This window comes from Bubalus kerabau, chromosome 16 (assembly GCF_029407905.1).
Source record: "Bubalus kerabau isolate K-KA32 ecotype Philippines breed swamp buffalo chromosome 16, PCC_UOA_SB_1v2, whole genome shotgun sequence".
In the NCBI taxonomy this organism is placed as follows: domain Eukaryota; kingdom Metazoa; phylum Chordata; class Mammalia; order Artiodactyla; family Bovidae; genus Bubalus; species Bubalus kerabau.
In genome coordinates, this window is record NC_073639.1 from 56,017,687 (window position 1) to 56,039,983 (window position 22,297).

Genomic DNA, 22,297 nt, shown 5'->3' on the forward strand with positions numbered 1-22,297 from the left:
TTTTGAGTTCCTCTTCACTTTCTACCATAAGGGTGGTGTCATCTGCATATCTGAGGTTATTGATATTTCTCCCGGCAATCTTGATTCCAGCTTGTGTTTCTTCCAGCCCAGCGTTTCTCATGATGTACTCTGCATATAAGTTAAATAAGCAGGGTGACAATATACAGCCTTGACGTACTCCTTTTCCTATTTGGAACCACTCTGTTGTTCCATGTCCAGTTCTAACTGTTGCTTCCTGACCTGCATACAAATTTCTCAAGAGGCAGATCAGGTGGTCTGGTATTCCCAGCTCTTTCAGAATTTTCCACAGTTTATTGTGATCCACACAGTCAAAGGCTTTGGCACAGTCAATAAAGCAGAAATAGATGTTTTTCTGGAACTCTGTTGCTTTTTCTATGATCCAGCAGATGTTGGCAATTTGATCTCTGGTTCCTCTGCCTTTTCTAAAACCAGCTTGAACATCAGGAAGTTCACAGTTCACGTATTGCTGAAGCCTGGCTTGGAGAATTTTTAGCATTACTTTACCAGCGTGTGAGATGAGTGCAATTGTGCAGTAGTTTGAGCATTCTTTGGCATTGCCTTTCTTTGGGATTGGAATGAAAACTGACCTTTTCCAGTTCTGTGGCCACTGCTGAGGTTTCCAAATTTGCTGGCATATTGAGTGCAGCACTTTTACAGCATCATCTTTCAGGATTTGGAATAGCTCAACTGGAATTCCATCACCTCCACTAGCTTTGTTCGTAGTGATGCTTTCTAAGGCCCACTTGACTTCACATTCCAGGATGTCTGGCTCTAGGTCAGTGATCACACCATCATGATTATCTGGGTTGTGAAGATCTTTTTTGTACAGTTCTTCTGTGTATTCTTGCCATCTCTTCTTAATATCTTCTGCTTCTGTTAGGTCCATACCATTTTTGTCCTTTATCGAGGCTGTCTTTGCATGAAATGTTCCCTTGGTATCTCTGATTTTCTTGAAGAGATCTTTCCCATTCTGTTGTTTTCCTCTATTTCTTTGCATTGATTGCTGAAGAAGGCTTTCTTATCTCTTCTTGCTATTCTTTGGAACTCTGCATTCAGATGTTTATATCTTTCCTTTTCTCCTTTGCTTTTTGCTTCTCTTCTTTTCACAGCTATTTGTAAGGCCTCCCCAGACAGCCATTTTGCTTTTTTGCATTTCTTTTCCATGGGGATGGTCTTGATCCCTGTCTCCTGTACAATGTCATGAACCTCATTCCACAGTTCATCAGGCACTCTATCTATCAGATCTAGGCCCTTAAATCTATTTCTCACTTCCACTGTATAATCATAAGGGATTTGATTTAGGTCATACCTGAATGGTCTAGTGGTTTTCCCTACTTTCTTCAATTTCAGTCTGAATTTGGCAATAAGGAGTTCATGGTCTGAGCCACAGTCAGCTCCCGGTCTTGTTTTTGCTGACTGTATAAAGCTTCTCCATCTTTGGCTGCAAAGAATATAATCAATCTGATTTCGGTGTTGACCATCTGGTGATGTCCATGTATAGAGTCTTCTCTTGTGTTGTTGGAAGAGGGTGTTTATTATGACCAGTGCATTTTCTTGGCAAAACTCTATTAGTCTTTGCCCTGCTTCATTCCATATTCCAAGGCCAAATTTGCCTGTTACTCCAGGTGTTTCTTGACTTCCTACTTTTGCATTCCAGTCCCCTATAATGAAAAGGACATCTTTTTTGGGTGTTAGTTCTAACAGGTCTTGTAGGTCTTCATAGAACTGTTCAACTTCAGCTTCTTCAGGATTACTGGTTGGGGCATAGACTTGGATTACTGTGATATTGAATGGTTTGCCTTGGAAACGAACAGAGATCATTCTGTTGTTTTTGAGATTGCATCCAAATACTGCATTTTGGACTCTTTTGTTGACCATGATGGCCACTCCCTTTCTTCTGAGGGATTCTTGCCCGCAGTAGTAGATATAATGGTCATCTGAGTTAAATTCACCCATTCCAGTCCATTTCAGTTCGCTCATTCCTAGAATGTCAACATTCACTCTTGCCATCTCTTGTTTGACCACTTCCAATTTGCCTTGATTCATGGACCTGACGTTCCAGGTTCCTATGCAATATTGCTCTTTACAGCATTGGACCTTGCTTCTATCACCAGTCACATCCACAGCTGGGTATTCTTTTTGCTTTGGCTCCATCCCTTCATTCTTTCCGGAGTTATTTCTCCACTGATCTCCAGTAGCATATTGGGCACCTACTGACCTGGGGAGTTTCTCTTTCAGTATCCTATCATTTTGCCTTTTCATACTGTTCATGGGGTTCTCAAGGCAAGAATACTGAAGTGGTTTGCCATTCCCTTCTCCAGTGGACCACATTCTGTCAAATCTCTCCACCATGACCCGCCCGTCTTGGGTTGCCCCACGGGCATGGCTTAGTTTCATTGAGTTAGACAAGGCTGTGGTCCTAGTGTGATTAGACTGACTAGTTTTCTGTGAGTATGGTTTCAGTGTGTTTGCCCTCTGATGCCCTCTTGCAACACCTACTGTCTTACTTGGGTTTCTCTTACCTTGGGCGTGGGATATCTCTTCACGGCTGCTCCAGCAAAGCACAGCCATTGCTCCTTACCTTGGACAAGGGGTATCTCCTCATCGCCACCCTTCCTGACCTTCAATGTGGGATACCTCCTCTAGGCCCTCCTGCGCCCGTGCAGCCACAGCTCCTTGGTACCTACTACTCATCATTAAATATGCCTTCATCTTGTCTGACCCTTTAGAACAGGGTAGGCCCCTACATGGGTAACTCAAACAGTAAAGAATCTGCCTGCAATGCGAGAGACCTGGGTTCAATCCCTGGGTCAGGAAGATCCCCTGGAGAAGGGCACAGTGACCCACTCCAGTATTCTTGCCTGGAGAATTCCATGGACAGAGGAGCCTGATGGGCTACAGTCCATGGGGTCGAAAAGAGTCGGACACGACTGTATGACTAACACTTTCACTTTCAGGCCCCTACACACACTTCCAGAGCCCCCTCTCTTCCCCTTTCTTAGCACTCATTTCAGCTGTAGCTATGGAACTGAGTGATTTTTTTCCTCTCAAAAAATAAGAATTTTTTGAGGTGGACCATTTTTAAAGTCTTTATTGAATTTGTTACATTACTGCTTCTGTTTTATGTTTTTGGTTTCTTTCGCCCGAGAACCACGTGGGATCTTAACTCCCCAACTAGGGATGGAACCCACACCCCATGCGTTGGAACACAAAGTCTTAACCACTGGACCACCAGAGGAGTCCTTCCGTGTGATTAGCATGTCCACCTTCTTTCTCTTCCACTAGACTGTGAGCTCCATGAGGCAGAGATGATGTACATACAGGGCAGGCTTCATAGGTGTGGGACTCGGGCAGGCGCACAGGGCCCCAGGCTCCAGAGGGCTCTGAGCTGGATTGAAGGCTCTGCTATCACCATCCTGAAATTCTCGACCACTTTATCTCTGAGCTTGTGTTTTGTAAATGAAGTCTGAGGGGGAGGCCATCATGCATGTGTGTGAGCAGAGGAGATAGGCAAAAGCTGGGTGTGGGCTGTCCACGACACCCCATCAACAGGCAGCGTGTGAGGCCCCGTGAGCAGAGACTCCTAGCAGAGCCATGATGCACAGGAGTTCAGGGAGACTCAGGGCCAGTACGAGTCATCATGTTGCAGCTGCAATGAGTAAACAAGGACAATGACAGCTCAGAGAGGCCACCTTCTCCCTCTGAAGCAGAGCTGGCTTCCAATATTGCATAATAATCACAAATAGAGTATAACCTTTAATACTGTGAATCCTACTGTACAACTGTAACCTATATAATGTACACCAACTACATTTCAATTTTCTAAAACAAATGTTTAAAACAAGAAAATCAAGGAAAACCACTGGCAGTCCAGTGGTTAAGATTCTGCAATTTCACTGCCAAGGGCCCAGGTTCAATCTCTGGTTGGGAAAATAAGATCCTGCAAGCTGAGCACTGTGGGCATTTAAAAAAAAAAAAAAAAGTGGGGAGATGGGTGGGGGAATGTCACAAAACTGAAGGGAAAGCTGCAAAGGTCAGGTGTGCTTTGGGACATTCTGGAACATTCTGTCTGCTCTGCAGGCATCTCTCCTGGCCAGACCCTCCTGACCTCCCTGCTCCCAACTGACACGGAGAGATCCACATCGTCAAAAAGCCAAACTGCATTCCATGGAGCAAATCCCAGATCTGACCGCTTTTGCGTGCATTGAAGACCCAGCCTCCCTACCTGCAGGATGTCATAGAGGTCCTGGCAGATGGTGGCCATGTAATCTGTTCTCTCAAACAGCCGTTTCCGATCAAACTCCCACCGAGCTTCTCTCCCCGAAGCCTCAATCTTGGCCCGGGTGTCAAAATAGGCCTTTTTCCACATGTTGAGGGTGTTCCTGGCCTCCAAGGTCTTGTGCTGTGCGCTCGCTCGGTTTTCTCTGGGAAGCAGAGACACTTTGATGCGCAGGAGGGCAGAGCTGCGGGGAGGTGGGGAGTTGGAGCCACACTGCTCCCTGGTGGGGAGGGGCAGGTTCTAAGGGGACAATCCTAAGCAAGGAGCTGAGCCTCTCCGATGACATAGCCTCATCGCAAAAAGCTTCCCAGGCAAGAGACCGTTTCACCAAGAAATTTGCAGCAAAGCAATTTGCAGCGGTGTGGGCAGGATTCCAAGCCACGGACCTTCACCGCAGCTGCCCCTCAATGGGCAAAGCTGTGGTTTACCCAATAAGTTTTCCGTTTGAGCTTGAAGGGAAGCTGGTGGCCTTGGGTCCACGGGGGGAGGGGGAGGGGGCTGTAATACTGGAGGCAAAATGATAATAGTGAGATTTTGGTACCTATTTCACTTATATAGATTATTTTTTAAGAAAGTAAAAAAAAGAGAGAGCGAATTCTCTGACCATCTGCTGGTTAGGACTCTGCACTTCTGCAGGGGGCACGGGTTCAATCCCTGGTCGGGGAACTAAGATCCTGCATGCAGCTCAGCCAAAATAAAAGAGAGAGAGGGAGTTAAAAAAAAAAAAAAAAGATCGGTGTCCCCTTCCAGATTTGATCCTCAGAAGCTATTCCACCTGAGGGGATCCAAGATCCTTGAGTGAGGTTCCCTCAGACCATGTGCCTCAGTCTCTCCAAGGATAATTTGCAACCCCATGGACTGTATCCACCATGCTTCTCTGTCCATAGAATTCTCCAGGAAAGAATACTGGAGTGGGTTGCCATTTCCTCCTCCATGGGATCTTCCCTACTCAGGGATTAAACCCAGGTCTCCTGCACTGCAGGCAGATTCTTTACTGTCTGAGCCACTAGGGAAGCCCCTAATTAAAGAAGATGGTCTTGATTAATCCACACAAGTGGAGTATCATTTGGCCATAAAAAGGAATGAAGCACTGATACAGGCTACACCATGGAGGAACCGTGAAAACACGATGCTGAGTGGGAGGAACCAGTCATAAAAGACCACAAGTTGTCTGACTCCATCTGCATGAATGTTCAGAAGAGGCAAGTCCACAGAAAGTAGATCAGTGGTTGCCAGGGTTAGCAGGGGAGCAGGGAGGGGGAGAGGCAGCTAAAGGGCCCCGGGGTTTCTTTCTGGGATGAAGGAAACTTTCTAAAATCACTGATGACTATGGATACACAACTCTGGATCTCTTGGGCTGGCCAAAAAGGTCATTGGGGTTTTTCCATTACATCTTCTGGAAAAACCTGAACGAACTTTTCCACCAACTTTGTACTAAAAGCATTCAATTGTATGTTTTAAATGGGTGATTTGTACAGAGTATGAATTATGTTTTGATAAAGCTGTTTAGGACTTCCCAGGTGGTGCTAGTGGCAAAGAACCCTCCTGCCAATCCTGGAGACATAAAGAGACGGGGGTTTGATGCCTGGGTTGGGAAGATCCCCTGAAGGAGGGCATGGCAGCCCACTCCAGCATTCTCGCCTGGAGAATCCCATGCACAGAGGAGCCTGGTGGGGGCTACAGCCCGTGGGGTCACAAAGAGTGGGGCAGGACACTTGGCACACACACATAGCGGTTTAAGGGCTTAAGAGCCACACAGCGCCGCCCGGTCTTACTTGAACAACGTCCGCAGATTCACCACCTTGCAGACTCTCTCCGCGATCTCCCAGGCAATGCGCTCCATGAGCGGAATCATCCTCTCGTCTTTGTTGTAGTGGCGGGAGATAATCCACACCATCCTCAGGGCGCTCATCATGGAGGGGATTGTTTCCAAGACAACGTGAAAGCTGGATCCGTGCGTGATGTTCTAACCGGAGAGGCGGGTGCAAATGAAAGAGCAAGGCAGGCTGGCTCAGTCTCAGGGCAACCGGTGTAAGAGAACAAGCAGTGTGCAGGAAGTTTCCCTTTTTTTAATTTAAAAGATATTTTAAGATGGTACGGAAATACTCAAATGAACTTTTTGGCCAACCCAATTATTAAATGTATTTCTGGATTTTATTACTTTGGGGGTGGGGGGAATGTGCTCCTGTTGCAGGTCTCTCAAGTTTAAAATTTTTTTTTAACATTCTTTTCCATATTCTTTTCCATGATGGCTTACCACAGGATATTGAATATTATTCCCTGTACAATACGGTAGGACCTTGTTGTTTCTCCATCTATAGTGTACTTAGCAGTTTGCATCTGCTAGCCCCAACCTCCCACTCCTATCTTCTCCCACCCACCTCCCTCTTGGCAACCACCGTCTATTCTCTATGTCCCTGATTCTTGTTTCTGTTCCATAGATAGGTTCATTTGTGTCATATTTTGGATTCCACATATAAGCGATATAATACGGTATTTGTCTTTCTCTTTTTGATGTACTTCACTTAGTGTAATAATCTCTCTCTGGTTGCATCCGTGTTGTTGCAAATGGCATTATTTCGTCCTTTTTCTGGCTGAGTAATATTTCATTGTATACATGTAACACTTCTATATCCATTCATCTGTTGATGGACATTTAGGTTGCTTCCCTGTCTTGGCTACTGTACACAGTGCTGCTAGGAACATAGGGGTGCATGTATCTTTTTGAATTAGACTCTTGTCTGGCTATACAATAGCCCAGGAGTGAGATAGCTGGATCATATGGTAATTCTATTTTTGGTTTTCTGAGGAAAAGTGAAAGTGAAGTCGCTCAGTCACGTCCAACTCTTTGCAACCCCATGGACTGTAGCCTACCAGGTTTCTCCATCCATGGGATTCTCCAGGCAAGAATACTGGAATGGGTTACCATTTCCTTCTCCAGGAGATCTTCCCGACCCAAGGATCGAACCTGGGTCTTCTGCATTGGAGGCAGACTCTTTAACCTCTGAGCCACCAGGGAAGCCCATATTTCTTTGAGCCCCCCTTTTTTTGCGGGGGGGGGGGGCAAGAATACTGGATTGGGCTGCCATTCCCTTCTCCAGGAGATCTTCCTGACCCAGGGAATACTATTTTCCACAGTGGCTGCACCAGCTTACATTCCCACCAATAGTGTAGGACATTCTTCTCAATTAAAAAAAAAAGTTCTTATCATGGAAGAAAGTGTTTAACAAACAAAAGAAGTTTGAAATAGGTAGGTCTGTATGCACTGACATGGAAAGATAAGATTTACAATTAAAATAAATAAAGCAATTTGCAGATATATATATGGAGTATGGATGCGTGTATACATATGTAATTATTCTATATTTAGTGGCAAGAGTGCCACTGAGTGGATCAAAGTTGGCATTGCTGCTGCTGCTGCTGCTAAGTCACTTCAGTTGTGTCCGACTCTGTGCGACCCCATAGACGGCAGCCCACCAGGCTCCCCCATCCCTGGGTTTCTCCAGGCAAGAACACTGGAGTGGGTTGCCATTTCCTTCTCCAATGCATGAAAGTGAAAAGTGAAAGTGAAGTCGCTCAGTTGTGTCCGACTCTTAGCAACCCCATGGACTGCAGCCTACCAGGCTCCTCCGCCCTTGGGATTTTCCAGGCAAGAGTACTGGAGTGGGGTGCCATTGCCTTCTCTGAGGTAATTTTATCCAGTGCCAGTATTTTCCAGGGTATGTGTCCTTTGGCAAGAAGTAAGATGATTTTTGACAACAGAACTTTTAAAAAATATACTTATTTTAAGGAAAAAATATATACTTAAAGGAACTTTCAAGATTGTTAATGCATGAAATGTTTTGCTACCATCTGATCTTGATTTCTTCTATTAACTTCATTTCCAGTTTTCTAAATAGTTGATTAAAACTTAAGAAAGAGAAAATATATACTTACTTTAGTGTACATTAGAAATAACTGTTGTTATATCAAACCAATACCTGCACAGGCTTGATTGTTTAAGATGAGTCTATATTACCCACACAAAAATATATTAATAAATCTAAAGTTAACTTAAAGAAAAGTAAGTTTCCGATTCACAAAGGGATGGCAAAAAACCACAAAAGCAATTACATGAGTGCTAGAAGCTGGCCTTTCACTGGTCTTCACAAGCCACTTACTCTGCAGAGATGATAAATAAAGTTCAAGCAAGGAAACGTTATCACCAACATCCATTTAGAGGCAGATTCCACTTGGACCTCAAGCCCTCGGATTTGACCAGCTGTTTTATCGCTTTCAGGGGACCACCTAGATCCTTATCTAGGGGCCACTTGTGCTGCTGTTGACCCCTGATGCTGCTCCTGACATGCTGTGTGCTCTGCATGCATAAGTTAACTTGAACCTTCCAGCCACCGTTTGAGGTAGGTTCTCTCATGAGCTCAGTTTTCCAGAGAAGGAAACAGGCTCCATGAGGTTGTATATGCACCTGCGGGATATTCAGGACTGGGGTCAACACATTCACAGGACTTCACCACACATAGAGCACCCCCAACCACACAAACAGGACTCCTACTGGCCTCATTACTAGAACAGTAATAATGACTGCTGGCCTTGGAATACTGTACTGTGTGCACGATAAATCAGAAGGGAGAGGAATTGTGAAAGAGGAAATTACACTTGTGGTGGGAATGTAATAAAATGGTGCGCTCACTGTGGAAAAGAGTTAAATATAAAATGTTCACGGACAGTTAAATATAGAAATATTGGGACTTCCCTAGTGGTCCAGTGGTTAAGAGTCTGCCTTTCAATGCAGGGGACATGGGCTCCATTCCTGGTCAGAGAAGTAAGATTCCACATGCCCTGGGGCAACTTAGCCTCTGCACCCCAACTAAGGAGCCGACAAGCCACAATGAAGACCCCCCCACCCCCGTGTGCTGCAACTAAGACCCAACACAGCTGTAAATAAAGAAATGTTTTTTTGAAAACACAGAATTATCATACGACCCAATAATTCTACTCCTGGGTATATGCTCAAACGAATTGAAAGCAGAGATTCAAACAAATATCTGTGCACCCAGATTCATAGCAGCATTCTTCACAATAGCCAAAAGGTGGGAAACAACCCAAAAGTCCATCAACAGAAGAATGGATAAGCAAAATGTGGTATATACAGTGGAAAATTACTGAGCCTTAAAAAGGAATGAGATTCGGACATATACTATAGCATGGATGAATCGTGAAAACATTATGTTGGGACTTCCCTGGTGGTCCAGTGGCCAAGACTCCGAGCTTCCAATGCAGGGGACCCGGGTTCAATCCCTGATCAAGAAACTAGATCCCACATGCTGCAACTAAGACCCAGTGCAGTCAAATACAAAAAAAGAAAAGGAAAGAAAACATTATGCTGAGTGAAATAAACTATACACAGAAGGACAAATAGGGTATGGTTCCATTTCTATGAAATTCCTAAAATAGGCAAATTCATAGAGTTGGAAATTAGAATAGAGGTTACCAGGGGCTAGGGGGAAATCAGAGTTGTGGTTTAAGGGATGTTGAGTTCACGTTGAGGACAGTGAAAAAGTTTTGCATATAGGAGGTGACGATGGGTACCCAGCACTGGGTATGTATTGAATGTTACCAAACTTACTCTTACAAGTGGTTTCAATAATAAATGTTATATATATTTTACTGCAATTTTTTAAATGCTGAATAAACAAACAGAAGTTAAATCCGTGTGGCTGACTTTCCAAACTACAGTGCACCCAGCCTACCTTGAAATGACGTTCCACTGTGGAAAGAAACCTCACGTTGTCTGAGGCCTCCATGTGGAACTTGAACAATTCAGTTAAGACGGGCTGCAAATTGGCCACAAGCAACGAATCTGACTCCTTCATCACATCCAAGACTTTTCTGACTATTGGAAGCTTTGTTTGTTCGTGCAGAGCACTTAGGGTGGCATTTCTTTCCCGCCAGAATTCAATTTCAGCCAGAGGACCATTACCCTGCGATGAGCACACAAACATCATCATCATTAGTGGGGAATGGACACTGTGGTTGCTCCTCCAGCATCCACGCCTCTCTTCCCAAAGGCTCTATATTTAGGAGCTAACCCATGCAAGGACTTCAGGGGCAGACACCTGACCTAGGATGGTCCAATCAGAGGGAATCTCAGGACTCCAGTTGGGAACGCTAGACACTACATCTTTCTCTGGACAAAGTGGTGTGGGAATGTGGAGTCAGAAACTGCTACAAGTTGTCACCATGAAGGAGACCAGCCCGAGGAGGAAACCTACTCAGAGAGGAGATTGGAACCAAGAAATTTACAGAGAAACCCAGCTAGATTGCCAGAGTCCTGATCCAACTGTATCTGAAACCAGCATTGCCCTCTAGACTTTTCAATGAGCCAGTAAATCCTCTTTCTTGCTTAAGCCAGCTTAGTTAGATTTCCTGGTTGGTTTTTTTTTGTTTTGTTTTGTTTTGTTTTTTTCAGCTCAAACATCCTGACTGATATATAGTATTATCTTTATCAATATCAGGGAGACATCTGGTAGCACACTAACCTTAGAAAGCCCAAGAATGACATCTCAGGTATGTTTACTTTAATATTTTTAAGAAGGTCACAAAACAGTAAGAAAAGAGGCTAGATCACACAGATTCCAAGACTCTTGGCTCTTTCTCAGGATGGCAAGCATGAACTGGATTCAGTTCAGTTCAGTTTAGTTCAGTCGCTCAGTCGTGTCCGACTCTTTGCGACCCCATGAATCACAGCACGCCAGGCCTCCCTGTCCATCACCAACTCCCAGGGTTCACCCAGACTCAAGTCCATCAAGTCAGTGATGCCATCCAGCCATCTCATCCTCTGTCGTCCCCTGCTCCTCCTGCCCCCAATCCCTCCCAGCATCAGAGTCTTTTCCAATGAGTCAACTCTTTGCATGAGGTGGCCAAAGTACTGGAGTTTCAGCTTTAGCATCATTCCTTCCAAAGAAATCCCAGGGCTGATCTCCTTCAGAATGGACTGGTTGGACCTCCTTGCAGTCCAAGGGACTCTCAAGAGTCTTCTCCAACACCACGGTTCAAAAGCATCAATTCTTCAGCGCTCAGCCTTCTTCACAGTCCAACTCTCACATCCATACATGACCACAGGAAAAACCATAGCCTTGACTAGACGAACCTTTGTTGGCAAAGTAATGTCTCTGCTTTTGAATATGCTATCTAGGTTGGTCATAACTTTCCTTCCAAGGAGTAAGCATCTTTTAATTTCATGGCTGCAGTCACCATCTGCAGTGATTTTGGAGCCCAAAAAAATAAAGTCGGACACTGTTGCCACTGTTTCCCCATCTATTTCCCATGAAGTGATGGGACTGGATGCCATGATCTTCGTTTTCTGAATGTTGAGTTTTAAGCCAACTTTTTCACTCTTCACTTTCACTTTCATCAAGAGGCTTTTTAGTTCCTCTTCACTTTCTGCCATAAGGGTGGTGTCATCTGCATATCTGAGGTTATTGATATTTCTCCCGGCAATCTTGATTCCAGCTTGTGTTTCTTCCAGTCCAGCGTTTCTCATGATGTACTCTGCATATAAGTTAAATAAGCAGGGTGACAATATACAGCCTTGACGTACTCCATTTCCTATTTGGAACCAGTCTGTTGTGCCATGAACTGGATTAGGGATCTGCAAAAGCATTGCACACCTTACCTGTGGTGTCTTTTTCATCTGGCCCTCAAGGGCTGTAGATATCTGATTCAACCAGTTTATCACGCATTGCTCCAAAATTTCAACTGTTTCTGGGTCAGCTGCCAGATCAGATACCTCTCCCTCTACGCTGATGCTTGGCATTTCTAACTTGATCTCACCTAGGAGAATAAAAATGGACAGTCAGTCAGGAGTTTGGAGGAAATGGTTACAGACAATAACCTTCAAGGTAATTCTGGATCTTCTCTCCACACATGAGTATATAGTGGTACATCACGATCCTCATATTCCTATATATCACTCTCTTAAAAATCTCTTTCATTAGAATGTACTAAAACGTTTTATTTATTTATTTGGCTGCATCAGGTCTTACAGTTGCAGCCCGTGGAATCTTCCTTGTGGTGCACAGGCTTTAGGGCGTAGGCTACATAGTTGCAGCATGCAAGCTTAGTTGCCGTCCCCGCCTGGCATGTGGGATCTTATTTCCCCAACCAGGGATCAAACCTTCATCCCCTCCATTGGGAGGAAGATTTTTAACCACTGGACCACCAGGGAAGTCCCTAAAACATTTTAGATAATTAGATCACCGTAGCAGCAGCAAGTGCCATCAAAATGATTTAGCTATTTATTAATAAGAATTCCTGAGTTTACAACCTAATGTCAATTTAAAAACTGAACAAACAACCAGATCGCAATAGATATTCGAGAACGTCTCCAGCATGAAACAGACAATCCAAGAAAAGTCAGCAACAATGACTTCAGAGGACATTGAGATAAAAGAAAAGATGTGTGGGGGGGGGGGCGGGGGGGCAGTCTTAATTCCAACTATTAGAGATTTGAGACAATATAGCATCCATCAAACAAGAACAGAATGCTATGGAAAAGGTACAGTCACAGAATAAGTGAAAGTCTAATCAAAAGTTGTGAAGGTAAAAGTTGAGGAACTCTTTAGGCACTCTTTAGGATCTCTTTGTCTGTGTATTCTACACAAAGAGACGGAAAACACAAGTGAAAAGATAAGTAACAGAATCAGCAGCACACACCCAACAGGAATATTAGCAAAAGGAAACAGACAAATAGTGGAGGAAATTATCAAGAGAGTTTTTCATACTAAAAGGCTAGATCTTCAGACTGAAAATACAGAGTGCTTAGCACACTCAATCTCATACAGTGCTTAGCAACATGAATGCAAAAAGAACCTCACAAGGTCCACATTCTCCCTGACTGAAATGCCCTTGCTCCCCAATTCCACCTACCAATGCATTGCTCATCATTTCAGATGAGGTCAAATGCTGCCACCTCCAGGAAGTCCTCTTTGATTTCCTCACCACTTCTCCCAAAGGATCTCAATTTTCCAAGGCCTAACGACCCTAACATCTATCTCAAGTTACTTTTTCTGCCATAGTTCCTTGGGCCCTGGATTATAAAATCCTTGAAGACAAGGATTTGTCATTCTTTATTCTTTCTTATGTTTCTTACAAAGATCAGCTCTGTGTCTTTCACATCAGGAGCAGGTAAAAAGAACAATCATTAATTAATACCAAAAAATCTCCTGGACTCTTAATTCTTCTTTTCAGAAATTTTTTTTAATTACAGGATAATTACAATATTGTGATGGCCTCTGTCATACATCAACATGAATCAGCCATAGATGTGTGTGTGTATATATGTATATATGTCCCCTTCACTTGAAACCTTCCTCTCCTCCCTCCTCATCCCACACCTCTAGGTTGTCACAGAGCACAAGTTTGGGGTTCCCTGCATCATAAATCAAACTCCCACTGGCTCTCTATTTTACATATGGTCATGTATATGTGTCAGTGATATTCTCTCAGATCATCCCACCTCTCCATCCCCCACTGTGTCCAAAAGTAAATTCTTCTTAATGGAAACATCCTGCTTAACCAAGGAGAAAAACTGAAGCCTTACCTTCAAGTTGCTGCATTGTTCTTTGAATACTACTTGCAAATTTCTGGATGTTCATTAAAAATTCATCTCGTATTAACTGAATGCTGTGATATTCTATTGCTTCCCCGGGCATGCTAGGTGGGTCTATGTCATAATCAAAAGAGTCTAAGACTTCTCCAGACGTGAGTCCCAGGTTGGCATCCTTGTGCTGACTGAAGGACAAGGCTGGCAAAAAAACCTGAAAAGCCAAGTTTAAGAATCAAATCATTTGTGCCGCTCTTTTAGGTTCCACATATATGCGATATCGTACGATAGCTGCCTTTCTCTGTCTGATTTCCTTCACTCAGTATGACAATTTCTAGGTCCATTTCAAGTTGCTGCCAATGGCACTATTTTGTTCTTATTTATGGCTGAGTACAAATGACCTTGAAAACAGAAGAAAAGTCACAGATGTAGAAAACAAACTTATGGTTACCAGGGAGGAATGCAGGGAGCAGGGGAGGGATAAATTTAAAAAATGGGAGACTGGGATTGACATACATACATTACTATATATAAAATAGATAACTAATAAGGACCTACTATACAGCACAGGGAAATCTACCCAGAGCTCTGTAGTGAGTTATATGGGGAAAGAATACAAAAACAGAGTGGATATAAGTATATATGTAACTGAGTCACTTTGCTGTACAGCAGAAATGAATGTAATGTTTTAAATCAACCATAACCCAATAAAAAATGTTTTAAAAAGAAACAAATCACACAACATCATATTCAATAATTCATGCATTTAAGTTGCCTCTGGCTTTGAATGTATTTGTACCCTAATAGAGACAAAACATGGTCCACTGGAAAAAGGAATGGCAAGCCACTTCAGTATTCTTGCCTTGAGAACCCCATGAACAGTATGAAAAGGCAAAAAGATATGACACTGAAAGATGAACTCCCCAGGTCGGTAGGTGCCCAATATACGCTACTGGAGAGGAGTGGAGAAATAACTCCAGAAAGAATGAAGAGACAGAGCCAAATCTAAAACAATGCCCAGTTGTGGATGTGACCAGTGATAGAAGTAAAGTTCAATGCTATAAAGAACAATATTGCATAGAAAGCTGGAATGTTAGGTCTATGAATCAAGGTAAATTAGAAGTGATCAAATAGGAGATGGCAAGAGTGAACATAGACATTTTAGGAATCAGTGAACTAAAATGGACTGGAATGGGCGAATTTAATTCAGACGGCCATTATTTATACTACTGCAGGTAAGAGTCCCTTATAAGAAATGGAGTAGCCCTTATAATCAACAAAAGGGTCTGAAATGCAGTACTTGGGTGCAATCTCAAAAATGACAGAATGATCTCTGTCCGTTTTCAAGGCAAACTATTCAATATCACAGTAATCCAAGTCTATGCCCCAACCAGTAATGCTGAAGAAGATGAAGTTGAATGGTTCTATGAAGACCTACAAGACCTTCTAGAACTAACACCCAAAAAAGATGTCCTCTTCATCATAGGGGACTGGAATGCAAAAGTAGGAAGTCAAGAGATACCTGGAGTAACAGGCAAATTTGGCTTTGGTACAGAATGAAGCAGAGCAAAGGCTAATAGAGTTTCGCCACCAGAACGCACTGCTCATAGCAAACACCCTCTTCCAACAACACAAGAGAAGACTCTACACATGGACATCACCAGATGGTTAATACCGAAATCAGCTTGATTATATTATTTGCAGCCAAAGATGGAGAAGCTCTATACAGTCAGCAAAAACAAGACCAGGAGCTGACTGTGGCTCAGATCATGAACTCCTTATTGCCAAATTCAAACTTAAATTGAAGAAAGTATGGGAAACCATTCAGGTATGACCCAAATCAAATCCCTTATGATTATACAGTGAAAGTGAGAGATAGATTCAAGGGATTAGATCTGATAGACAGAGTGCCTGATGAACTATGGACAGAGGTTCGCGATATTGTACAGGAGACAGGAATCAAAACCATCCCCAAGAAAAAGAAATGCAAAAAGGCAAAATGGTTGTCTGAGGAGGCCTTACAAATAGCTGTGAAAAGAAGAGAAGTGAAAAGCAAAGGAGAAAAGGAAAGATATACCCATCTGAATGCAGAGTCCCAAAGAATAGCAAGGAGAGATAAGAAAGCCTTCCTCAGTGATCAGTGCAAAGAAATAGAGGGAAACAATAGAATGGGAAAGACTAGAGATCTCTTCAAGAAAATTAGAGATACCAAGGGAACATTTCATGCAAAGATGGGCTCGATAAAGGACAGAAATGGTATGGACCTAACAGAAGCAGAAGATGTTAAGAAGAGGTGGCAAGAATACACAGAAGAATTATACAAAAAAGATGTTCATGACCCAGATAACCACGATGGTGTGATAACTCACCTAGAGCCAGACATCTTGGAATGTGAAGTCAAGTGGACATTAGGAAGCATCACTACAAACAAAGCTAGTGGAAGTGATGAAATTCCAGTTGAGCTATTTCAAATCCTAAAAGATGATGCTGTGAAAGTGCTGCACTCAATATGCCAGCAAATTTGGAAAACTCAGCAGGGGCCACAGGACTGGAAAAGGTCAGTTTTCATTCCAATCCCAAAGAAGGGCAATGCCAAAGAATGCTCAAACTACCACACAACTGGCACTCATCTCACACACTAGCGAAGAAATGCTCAAAATTCTCCAAGCCAGGCTTCAACAGTACGAGAACTTGCAGATGTTCAAGCTGGATTTAGAAAAGGCAGAGGAACCAGAGATCAAATTGCCAACATTCATTGGATCATACAAAAGCAAGAGAGTTCCAGAAAAGCATCTACTTCTGCTTTATTGTCAACACCAAAGCCTTTGACTGTGTGGATCACAACAAACTGTGGAAAATTTTTCAAGAGATGAGCGTACCAGACCACCTGACCTGACTCCTGAGAAATCTGTATGCAGGTTAAGAAGCAACAGTTAGAACTGGACATGGAACAATAGACTGGTTCCAAATAGGAAAAGGAGCACGTCAAGCCTGCATTATTGTCACCCCGCTTATTTAACTTCTATGCAGAGGACATCACGAGAAACGCTGGGCTGGAGGAAGTGCAAGCTGGAGTCAAGATTGCCAGGAGAAATATCAGTAACCTCAGATGCGCAGATGACACCACCCTTATGGCAGAAAATGAAGAAGAACTAAAGAGCCTCTTGATGAAAGTGAAAGAGGAGAGTGAAAAAGCTGGCTTAAAACTCAACATTCAAAAAACGAAGATCATGGCATCTGGTCCCATCACTTCATGGCAAATAGATGGGGAAACAATGGAAACAGTGAGAGAGTATTTTTTCGGGCTCCAAAATCAGGAAGCAAGAAAAGACGCTTGCTCCTTGGAAGAAAAGATACGACCAACTTAGACAGAATATTAAAAAGCAGAGACATTATTTTGCCAACAAAGGTCCATCTAGTTGAAGCTATGGTTTTTCCAGTAGTCATGTATGGTTGTGAGTGTTGGACCATAAAGAAAGCTGAGTGCCAAAGAATTGATGCTTTTTAACTGTGGTGTTGAAGAATACTTTTGAGAGTCCCTTGGACTACAAGGAGATCAAACCAGTCCATCCTAAAGGAGATCAGTCCTGAACATTCATTGGAAGGACTGATGCTGAAGCTGAAACTCCCAATACTTTGGCCACCTGATGCAAAGAACTGACTCATTGGAAAAGACCCTGATGCTGGGAAAGATTGAAGGCCGGAGGAGAAGGGGACAACAAAGAATGAGATGGTTGGATGGCATCACCGACTCAATGGACATAAGTTTGAGTAAGCTCCAGGAGTTGGTGATGGACAGGGAAGCCTGGCGTGCCGCAGTCCGTGGGGTCACAAAGAGTCAGACATGACTGAGCAACTGAACTGAACTGAGATAGTACAAATAACAGCGACACCATGTCGGTGACTCCCATATTTTAAAGAATCTCTCTGGTTGATATGTGAAGGATATAGTAGAGGGTCATGAGCAGAAGCTGGGAAATCTATCAGGAGGCAACTGCAAGAGTCCCAACAAAAGACAACACTGAAGCCTTCCGGTTACCCTATCCAGTATTTCAAAAGTCCTGTCTTTACCACCTGCCAACATTTCCTAACCCCCTTCCCAGCTTCGTCTTTCTCCTTAACTCTATCATGGTCTAACACAGTGTATATTTTCTCATTGATCTCACTTAATGTGACTCTTCCTGACTAGGATGTAAGGTCCGTGAGATACAGACCTTGACTATGGTGATCACTGCTATGGGGATACAGTAGGTGCTCAATAAAAACTTGCTGGAGGGACTTCCCTGATGGTCCAGTGGTGGAGACTCCACACTCCCAAAGCAGGGGGCATGGATTCAGTCCCTGCTCAGGGAACTAAGGTGCTTTGGCAAAGCCAAAAAAAAAAAAAAAGATAGAATAAAAATATATATATTTGGAATCCCTTGAGTTCTCCCTTGATCTGTAGACATTCATCCTGCCTCACACCTCATCTTGGATGTCTAGAAGGCATCTCAAGCTTAATATGTGCAAAATAGAGTCTGGGTTTTTTTTCCTCCAGATCCTTCCACTCCCCCCATCTCAGTAATGACCCTAATATCCCCCTGGTTATTCAAACTCAAATCCTAGGAGTCATTCTTGATGCTCTTTTCCTAAAGCTCCATATTCAAATCATCAGAAGGCCTGTTGGCTCCATCCCTAACGTATTCTTGATGCTGTCTGCTTCCCACTGCCTCCCCTGATTGAACTCTGGAGCCTAAACAACTATCATCCACCATTCAGACACTTCCATAGCCTGCTATTAGGTCTACTGGTCCCTTAAGCTCTTGCCTCTGCAATATGTTGTACACACAATGATGAGAAGAAAAATGCAAACCAGATCATTTTATTCATATGCTTCAAACCTACTTTCCTTTCCAAACTTCACTCACTATGCTCCAGCTGCACTGGTCATCCTTCTGTTTGTAGACTAAACAGAGTTTGCTCCCACCTCAGGACTTTTGCACATGCTGTTTTCTCTGCCCAGGATCCTCCTCCTCCAGATCCTCACTTGTTTGATGCCTTCACTTCATCCACCTCTCAATTCTGCCTCAGAGGGGGTTTTTCCTGACCACCTCACTCCCACTCTATTACATTTTCCTAATAACTTATCTTTAGTGAATTAGCCTGCTTATGGGCTTTTTTAATTGGTTGTCCAAAAGTCAGATGTCACCTCTCCAGCTAGGTGTCCCTAGCCACCACCACGTGAACACACACGTATTCACACAGGCCATTTCTATTACGTTGCTGTTGGTGTTTCGTCTCTAAGTCATGTCTGACTCTCTAACGTCATGGGCTGTAGCCCACCAGGCTCCTCTGTCTGAGGAATTCTCCAGGCAAGAATACTGGAGTGGGTTGCCATGACCTCCTCCAGGAGGTCTTCCTGACCCAGGGATCAAACCCACATCTCCTGCATTGGCAGGCAGAGTCTACCACTGAGTCACCAAGGAAGCCCTCTCGAGCACATTGCTAGGGTTTTGCTTCCTCAAGCCAGCCATCACTACCCGAGAGTTTCCTGTTTTTGTATTGATGCTTGGTATCTTTCCACCAGTATAAGCCAGAACACAAGGATGTCGTCTGTCCTGCTCACAACACGCACCACTGCTCACAACTCCACCAACAAACCCCATGACAGTGTCTGGAACCTAAGAGATGCCAACCACCTCTTTATGGAATCAATGAAGCAAATGGCCTTACTCTTTTTTCATTATTTTTTTTGGCTGAGCTGCTCAGCTTGTGAGATCTTAGTTCCCTGACCGGGGACTGAACTCGCACCCTTGGCAGTCAAAGCGCCAAGACCTAACCACTGGACCACCAGGGAATTCCCAGATGGCCTTACTTGTAAAAAGTGCCAAGATTCTTTTTTCCATCCATATTTACCTGAGATATAACATCCCTCAGGAAAGCAAGCACATGCGAATTTATAATCCCATACTCCAGCGTTTCGGGCATAATTTCCATAGCTTCCTTCATGTCAGTCGCCTCAGAGATGGTCTCTAGACAGGAACAGATTTGGGGAGTGAGATGAGGAGGGAGGTGGACACAGCCAATATTTCCAAATGTGTGGGAACCAGCTCCTCTGCCAAAAATACAAAGGAATGATCCAGGCACAGATCAGAATACGTGCTCATTGAGGAACAAACAAACGCTGAGGGTCGCACTGTGGTTCAGAGGGTCACGCGAGCAGCACCTGAGGGCCCCGTGGATGAACTATCTGGTTGGCGTGTGTACAGCCTGACAAGGAGAGAAACACTTTGGGTTTCCTAGCAGCATTTGATGAACTCTTTGCTTGGTCTGTCTCTCCACTCCCAGTAACCCTCCCCAGTTCATCACCAAAGTACCTTTCAAGTCACAGCATTCGGGGGCAGGGGGTGGGGGTGGGGTGGCAGTGTTGTTGTTTTTTGTTTTTTGGCCCCACTGCACAGTTTGTGGGATCTTAGTTCCCTGACCAGGGATTGAACCTGGGCCCCAGCAGTGAGAGCGTCAAGTCCTAACCACTGGATCGCCAGGGAATTCCCAAGTCGTGGGTTTTTTAAAGACATATTGGAAAGTCTCTCTTGACCAGGTTTTCTTTTATTTATTTACTTATTTTTGGTTGTGCTGGGTCTTTGTTGCTACACAGGCTTTCCTCTAGTTGCAACGAACAGGGGGCTCCTCTCTACCCTAGGTGCTTCTCATTGTGGGGGCTTGTCTTATACAGAGTATGGGCTCTAGGGCATGCAGGTTTCAGTAGTTGAGGCACGGGCTCAGTACTTGGGGCTCCTGGGCTCTAGAGCACAGGCTCGGGAGTTGTGGCACACAGGCTTGATTGCTCCACCGCATGTGGGATTGTCCCAGGCCAGGGATCGAACTCATGCCTCCTGCATGGGCAGAAAGATTCCTTACCACTGAGTCACCATGGAATTGGCCAGGTTCTCTTTGATGTGTATTCACTCCCACCCTCTCCCTTGACTCCCCCCCCCCCCCCCAAAAAATTAATCACCACCAACCAGCTCTGTAAACACTTCAAAGGGCCCTGGGACACTTCTCTGAGTCTTACTGCGACACACCACAAGCTTCAGTCTGCATGCCTTTCCCTGCCTCTGTATAGATTGCACACTATTCTTTGCCTCATAGGTTTCTATCAAATGCTTCTTTACTGAAATAAATTTATTTTAAAGGGAAATTATGTAAAAGCCAAGTGTGAAAAAGAAAGCTTGACATCAATGAAAGACACCTGTAAATATATATATATATATATATATGATGAGAGTAAATAGTAATAAATTGGGGTAAATTCCATACCCTCTGGCCAAGGCTGATTATTGTTCCTGGCTTGTGATTATTATTAAATAGGGAAGCACTGAGCGGAGATTGGCCCCTCCTCAAACAAGAACTGTTTAATGCTAAGCCTCTGCTGGTCATCTTTCCTCCTTCTTGTTGTATTCCCTCTCATTTGGGAAGAACAAAGTACAGAAACTCAGAACTTAGCGATGAGGTCGTGATCCAAAGGGCCATCAGTGTTCAAGAAAAGAAAAAAGCAACACCGTGTGTGTCGTGTACTTTACTATAGCGTACTGATTAGTGGACAGTCGAACTGTATCTTTATTTCAAGCCCAGGATGTCCAGAAGCAAGCGTGAAAAAAAGCGTGGGTGATATAGCTGATACAGTACTACCCAAACATCAATGAATCCTCTTTTCAAGAGGATAGATAGGAGTGAAACCAGCAGGAAACAAGACCCTGCCCATCAACATCAGGTGTGAGTAAAACTGCAGCTTCTCCTCCGTCTCCTGTTGCTGACGATCCTTCAGCTCTACCATCTCCCACTCCCTCTCCCTCCTCCATCAGTAACTCTTCTTGCCTCTTCACTCGATGCCGGCTCCTGTATGCCGGCTGTAGTACTATACTTTTCAAGGTCCTATACTAGAAGATTGAATTTTTTTAATTTTTTGTTTGTCTTTTTATGTCTTATTTGTGTGAAAAGTATCATAAACCTATTTCAGCACAGTACTACATAGGTGATTGTGTCAGTTGGGTACCTAGGCTAACTTTGTTGGACTTACGAACAAACTGGTCTTACGAACATGCTCTTGGAATAGAACTCATTTGTACATAGGGGACTTATGTATGTATGTACATAGGGGACACCTATGCAACCTTAGGTGTGTTTCTGTTCAGACACCTTATTGAACATAATTGCCGATCCACTAACGTTGGACTCACGGCCAACAGCACCATCGCTCACGTGTGAACGAATCTTACATCACACACGCGTTTTCTCCGTCAGGCACATCCCAGCCTTCCTGCACTCTGAGTACTAGCCAGTGCTTCAGCACCCCACCTTGGCGACATTTTAAACAGTGAAATCACGCCAAAGCCCCACAAAAACTCAAAAAC

General features: G+C 43.9%; 1 protein-coding gene across 2 annotated transcripts in view; it reads right to left on the reverse strand.

The window, feature by feature from the left end:
- Positions 1-22,297, reverse strand: part of DNAH10 (dynein axonemal heavy chain 10) — a 161,177-nt gene that overhangs the window by 128,301 nt on the left and 10,579 nt on the right. For both annotated transcript variants that reach the window (XM_055550810.1, XM_055550808.1), the window contains exons 5-10: positions 19,800-19,915; positions 13,902-14,118; positions 11,976-12,133; positions 10,051-10,281; positions 6,076-6,266; positions 4,247-4,445 (exon numbers count right to left, since the gene is read on the reverse strand). In XM_055550810.1, coding sequence (XP_055406785.1) covers positions 4,247-4,445; positions 6,076-6,266; positions 10,051-10,281; positions 11,976-12,133; positions 13,902-14,118; positions 19,800-19,915 — 1,112 coding nt within the window. The remainder of the gene's footprint in view (positions 1-4,246; positions 4,446-6,075; positions 6,267-10,050; positions 10,282-11,975; positions 12,134-13,901; positions 14,119-19,799; positions 19,916-22,297) is intronic.